The 6000-nt window shown below is 38.2% G+C and overlaps 1 protein-coding gene across 4 annotated transcripts in view; it reads left to right on the forward strand.

The window, feature by feature from the left end:
* The window catches only part of kmt2d (lysine (K)-specific methyltransferase 2D), a 30756-nt gene extending 26228 nt beyond the window's left edge, over window positions 1–4528 (forward strand). For all 4 annotated transcript variants that reach the window (XM_023425159.2, XM_023425161.2, XM_023425160.2 and 1 more), the window contains exons 51-55: window positions 93–223; window positions 625–910; window positions 1108–1181; window positions 1289–1397; window positions 1551–4528. In XM_023425159.2, the coding sequence (XP_023280927.1) occupies window positions 93–223; window positions 625–910; window positions 1108–1181; window positions 1289–1397; window positions 1551–1643 (693 nt within the window). In that variant the 3' untranslated portion in view covers window positions 1644–4528. The remainder of the gene's footprint in view (window positions 1–92; window positions 224–624; window positions 911–1107; window positions 1182–1288; window positions 1398–1550) is intronic.
* The last annotated feature ends 1472 nt before the right edge of the window (window positions 4529–6000 follow it).

Here is a 6000-nt window from a genome sequence, read left to right on the forward strand (position 1 = left end):
CAGAGCTACACAAGTCATGCTATGACATAATGAGTCTACTATACATAAAAGTGCATGATTAACACAATTTATGTTACTTCGTTGTGTTTTAGTTGCCTGGAGTGGAGAACTGCCAGAACTATCAGTTCCGATATGGCCGTCACCCTCTGATGGAGCTCCCTCTGATGATCAATCCCACCGGCTGTGCTCGCTCTGAGCCCAAGGTTCCCACACACTGCAAGAGGTGAAGACAGCAGTACTTAAGCAATAAGCCACAAGAAGCTGAGCTTTAAAGTAAAACTTAACATGTTAGGAGAGTAAAACCTGTGTGGCTGGTAGAAAATGATTTTAAGCATGGTGTCCTATTGGACAGGATTGTTGACTTAAATATCAATGCTTTTGCGCAGTTACACAACATTAGCACAGAATGTTTTTGTTGGTTATCTTATATCAGTCGTTTTTAAGTTTTCCTCACCAGGTAACATATTCTCTTACAGTTGATGAAAAAAGTTCCTCAATATGTAACCCAACAAATATGCAGTCCCATGTTGAGGACCAAAGCTCTTCAACTCTTTATTTGATGCACAATACATCTTACAAATGCCTGGGGTACCCACTCACACTCTGTTTTCTTTTTGTCTCAAGGCCTCACACTTTAAATAGCACCAGCATGTCAAAAGCCTACCAGAGCACCTTCACTGGAGAACTCAACACACCATACAGCAAGCAGTTTGTCCACTCCAAGTCCTCCCAGTATCGCCGCCTGAAGACCGAGTGGAAGAACAATGTGTATCTGGCACGATCCCGCATTCAGGGCCTGGGTCTGTACGCTGCCAAGGATCTGGAGAAGCACACCATGGTCATTGAGTACATTGGTACTGTCATACGCAACGAGGTCGCCAATCGCCGTGAGAAGATCTACGAGTCACAGGTACATCAATAAAACACTGGCCCTGGGATATAAAGTACACAGAAATGATTCCTTATAAGTCCTTATAGGTTGGGGAAGCATTTATTTTGGTGGGGTACCCAAATTTATTCTACAACAGGACAACACTTCAAAACAAAAAAAACTTTGAATGGAAGAGTGCGTATCGATCTTTTTCTGCTTCTTTTGTCTTAACTTAGAACCGTGGGATCTACATGTTCCGCATCAACAATGAACAGGTGATTGATGCCACTCTGACAGGTGGCCCAGCTCGGTAAGTGTTGATTTGTCACTGGTTTTCTCATTGTAAATAATGTTAAACCCTTGAGTTTGACTATTGTGTGTGTTTTTTATTAACTGGCATCTTTTTGTCCTTTCCAGCTACGTCAACCATTCCTGTGCCCCCAACTGTGTTGCTGAGGTTGTAACATTTGACAAGGAGGACAAGATTATCATCATTTCCAGCCGCAGGATCCCCAAGGGAGAAGAGGTGCAGTGCATTAGAAAGCTTTCCACTCTTCACTCTTGCATGTCACCTTAATTTCACTACCTTTTCTATGTTTTTGCTTATCATCATTATTATTATTGTTTATGCAATTAAGATTTTCAGCTCCTGTTAACTGTATGTGTTTCTTAATTCCAGCTGACCTATGACTACCAGTTTGATTTCGAGGATGATCAGCACAAGATCCCTTGCCATTGTGGAGCTTGGAATTGCCGCAAGTGGATGAACTAAGGAGAAGAAAGAAAAATGGAGAACTTCCCTCTCACTGGTGCCAGAACACTCCTGCGCCAAAGCCTTTGAATCCTACATAGCCAGTGCATAAGCTGTTCTGAAAGATGTGGATGGAGGAAGGCTGGCCTCCGCCATTGAAAGACTAAAGCGGTGACACCTGTAGCCAAAGGTTTGAAGAGCATTAATCAATAAAAGCAACCGACCACCGCCATCAGCAGCAGCTTGATGGTGGGACTGACTTTCATGTTTGGACTAGTGAATCACCCTTTCCTCAGCCAAAACCCTTTTCCCCCCTTCGACTGTTCTCAATAAGCTTACAGTGGCTGGAAAACAATCCTCAACATCTACCAAATGATTCTGACCCTCTGATATCAATACTCGTAGTGCAGAGCTCATCTGGAGCTTCGACAAAAAGCCATTTTAAAATACTAAGAATGAACTAATGATGCATTTTTATGTTTTAAGTCGGACCTATTTCCTGTCCCACCTAACCACACCTCCCCCTTACCTCCCAGAAAAGGCACTTTCCCATCAAGTCATCAATGAAGACAACACGGATATTGGTTAGCTAGACAATCTTGATGTGGCTCTGTGTAAGAACTACATATGATCGATGGAAAAAAAAAAAAAAAAAAAGATGTAAGTTAATATAAAATTTGAGATGCTATTGATCTGTGTCTCCAGAGGCACCAGATGTTCTGACTGTGTGGAGTCCCAAGGTGGGTTAGTTGGACTCAGTCTACCTCATTGATTTAGCGGGAAGTGACTGCTTTGTATGAAAACTGTTAACTGCTACTGTGGAACCGGGGGGAAAGGGGGAATGTTTTTATGGGCTTAGCCTTCTCGGACAAGCAGGGAATCTTAAGCAGCAGGTTTGCTCTATCTACTCTATGCTGATGATGATTTACAAAAATGAGCCAACATAATTATTATTCATGAATTATTTATACAGAGGAAATATATGACAGTTTTGATAAGATATTGCATTAAAATCACAATCAGAAGCTTAGCGGGTGTCCTGTATGCCACCAAATCATCCTGGATATTGATGTAGCTTTTTCTCTTTTTTTTTTTTTTTTTGTACTTTTTATTTATGCGTCTCAAAACCATGCTATTAGCTGTGTGAAAGCACAATAACATCCACCTTTTAAGTTGCTTAAGACCGTAATGGTGCGAGTGAATGGCTCTAGGATCACAGGACAAATGGTCTTGGAAGAAGACTATGAAGTCCAAAACTAACCAAGTACACATTTTGCTTGTCGCTTCATACATTGAAGTTCCACTTGTTGAAAACCAGCCGGTGGATGCATGACTACTGTCCCATTTAATGCTTTTTATTCCCCAGCAACTCGACCTTTTCACAACTCAACCTTAAACTTTGAATCATGCCTCTTCCTCTCTGTATAATTTCGTGGACTGTTGTTAAACTTTACTGTAGTAAGTCTTCCTCTGCCTGAGTACAGCCTGCAGTGTTTCTACTTCCCCTGTAGTGTGCTTTTCTAGTGCTGGTACTGTCCTCTTGAGGCTGAACTGATGGCAGGGAAAGACTTATTGGAAAAAAGGGCATTTGTTTTCATTTCTATGTAAGATGAATGAAAAAAGTCTTTAAAGGGAGCTTTACTGAAACTCCACCTTCCCATACTACTTTGTTTCCTCCTTCCCCTAACCTAAGACCTCACATGATTTAAAAATGCAAAGTTGTACAAACTGTATATATAGTATATGCATTAGGGGACAGCAACTCTTTATCCAGCCCCTTTGTAATCAATAAAGTCAAAAGTGTAGAGAAATAAAATTGAAAAAAAATCAACCACTGGATATCATTTTAACAAAGATAAAGCTGTATATAAATATAAATATATGTAAAATGGCAAACTAATATCTTTATGTATATGAACCAGAGTGTTTTGCATTTACCTGTTTTTCTATTAGTGTTTTTTGCTATAAGCTCTCAGAGACAAGTTTGTTAAAATAGGTATGAGAAAATGTCTGGTCTTCTCCAATCAGTTGCGACGAGAAGCCGAGGTGATTACAAAACTGTTTGGATTCATGTGGAGAGTCATTAATTAAGACATGAAAATCACTTCTTGCATAAAGCAGTACAATGGTGCATAGCATTTGTATTTATGTAATATTGTTCGTGTTTATTTTTCTTTTTATTTATGCTACTGCTTGTTGATTACCAAAACCTGTCCCTTAATCGGTTACAATTGGATTAATATACTCTTGAATGGAAAATCTTGAATTCCCTAGAATATTGTTAGTGTTTTGCTTTTTTATATCTTCCCTATAGAAGTGAATGTGTTGGTAAACCTTGTGAAATGGTTACTTGGCCTAATGTATGTTATGATGTAATACTCAAAGTTAATCCCATACTTAACCTGGTAATGAATTGCACTCTCATAGTATAAACGGAGAACTTCTCTAAAGTGGTAGATATTGATCAAGTATCCGAAGCAGTGATATATATATTTTTTGGTATGTTTCTATTTCAAGGGAAGACCATGACGAGACATTATGCCGCTCACTGGATTTTAGCCTGAATAATTTTTAACTTCTCTGAATCTTAATTTAAGTTCTCTGCATATCTTATAATTTAATAAAGTTTGCTCAAATTGAAGGTTTTTTTTAACCTCACCTACTTTTTAAAAAGATGTTGCATCTGTACAGCAGAGATACTTTTAGGGAATATGAATAAATATAATGATCATTTTTATTGTATGTGGCATGTTTTGTATGGATATTATTTTGAATTGTACATATTTTTTTCAGGACGCCAGAGGTTGCATCTCTTTATATACAGCTTTCCCACTCCCTCTCCCCTTCATCTTATTTCTTTGTCTGCTTTTGTTTCTTGTAAAGGAAAATAAAATGCATTTTAAATATGTGCTCAGTTTTCTTTTCGTTTTAAGCTCAAAATCCAAGCAGCCTCCTGAAATAGTAACAAAAAAATGAATTGACTTCTTGTAGAGCTTCATGCCACATCTCATGGCCGTCATCATCAGATGGAGTTTGGTTCCGCTGTCAGTCTCTTCTGAGTGAAACTTCGGTGATGTGATTCCAGTTTGTGGTTGTATATGAAATGATCTGATTAAGGCCACAAGGTTTGACTGAAAGCTCTTGGAAAAATTCTAATAAGTGAGACTGAGTTAAGAACTATCTGTAAAAGCAGTAACTATCTTCTCCTCCTGCGCCCAGGTTAGACGATTGCCAACCATCTGGTTTCACACTCAGGACTCATAAAGCAGTTGTTGACAAAATAATAGAAACCCATGAAAAAATGATGCAATTTACAACCACAAACCAGCTTTAAAAAACAGTTGACTGTATAAAGGATAGGTTCACAATTTTAATTCAAGTCAGTCTGAAAACAGTCAGGAACACTGAAAACTGCTTTTGCTCACTACAGTCATTCCTCCTATTGATACTGGCAATTAAGAGATCTCTTCCTGATGATGCACAAAACAAACATTGTTCAAAATACATCCACAGTTTATCTGAAGTTAATGAGGCTTCAGCAGTCTGTATCAATCAGTTCAAGTGGGTATATTCCAAAGTTAGTCTTCTCTAATGCACGATTCTCTCGTGTGACTGAGGAAACACAAGGAAGAAACTTTGTACTAAGTTAGTGTTTTAGTACAAAATCCATTCTTTGTATTTCTGCAGACAGTAACACAAAGAGGGAACTACACATTAAGACTTAATTTTGTAAGATAACATGATTTGATTAATGCAGTCACCTGAAGCCTCATTATCTATATTGTTGCATGGAATGAGGATTGTGTATGGAAGCTCATCTCCGCCAGTAAAAGAAAAATAAGATAAAAACACCTTGATTAAAAAAAAAAATAAATAAATAAATGATTGTTATAATTATGAGATAAAAAGTCTTGGGGAGTCTTCCTAAGGTGATCATTGAGGCACCATCAGCTGGGGCGGAAAACTACAGCTTTGAAAATTTGGGGGAAAAAAAAAGAAAAAAAAAAAAAAGTGGTTGTGTGAAGTGAGAAAGAAGTGAACTTACCAGACCATCTCTGCTTGGGTTGCATTAGCCGCTACTGACCTGAATCTATGACCAAACTGTTGGAAGTCGAGTTGCATTGTGGGTAATGCAGGCGCCACTTTTTGATAAGGAAAAATAATGACTAGAATAAAAAAAATAAAATAAAAAGATATCTCTGGTTTTGTTGCATTGATTTTGATCTTTTTAAACTGTCCATAGTCCAACGTTGTAGTCAGTGGAGTATGAACAGTAGAAGACAGACTTGAAAATATGTGAATCCTATCCTTTAATCCCAAACACACAATGAACACAGCGTATGGCATCTTGAATGAGCAGCACAGTTGGAGTCACAGA

Source organism: Seriola lalandi, unplaced genomic scaffold (genome assembly GCF_002814215.2).
Source record: "Seriola lalandi dorsalis isolate HSWRI2012SDOR001 ecotype SW California unplaced genomic scaffold, Sedor1 jcf7180002054767, whole genome shotgun sequence".
Lineage (NCBI taxonomy): Eukaryota > Metazoa > Chordata > Actinopteri > Carangiformes > Carangidae > Seriola > Seriola lalandi.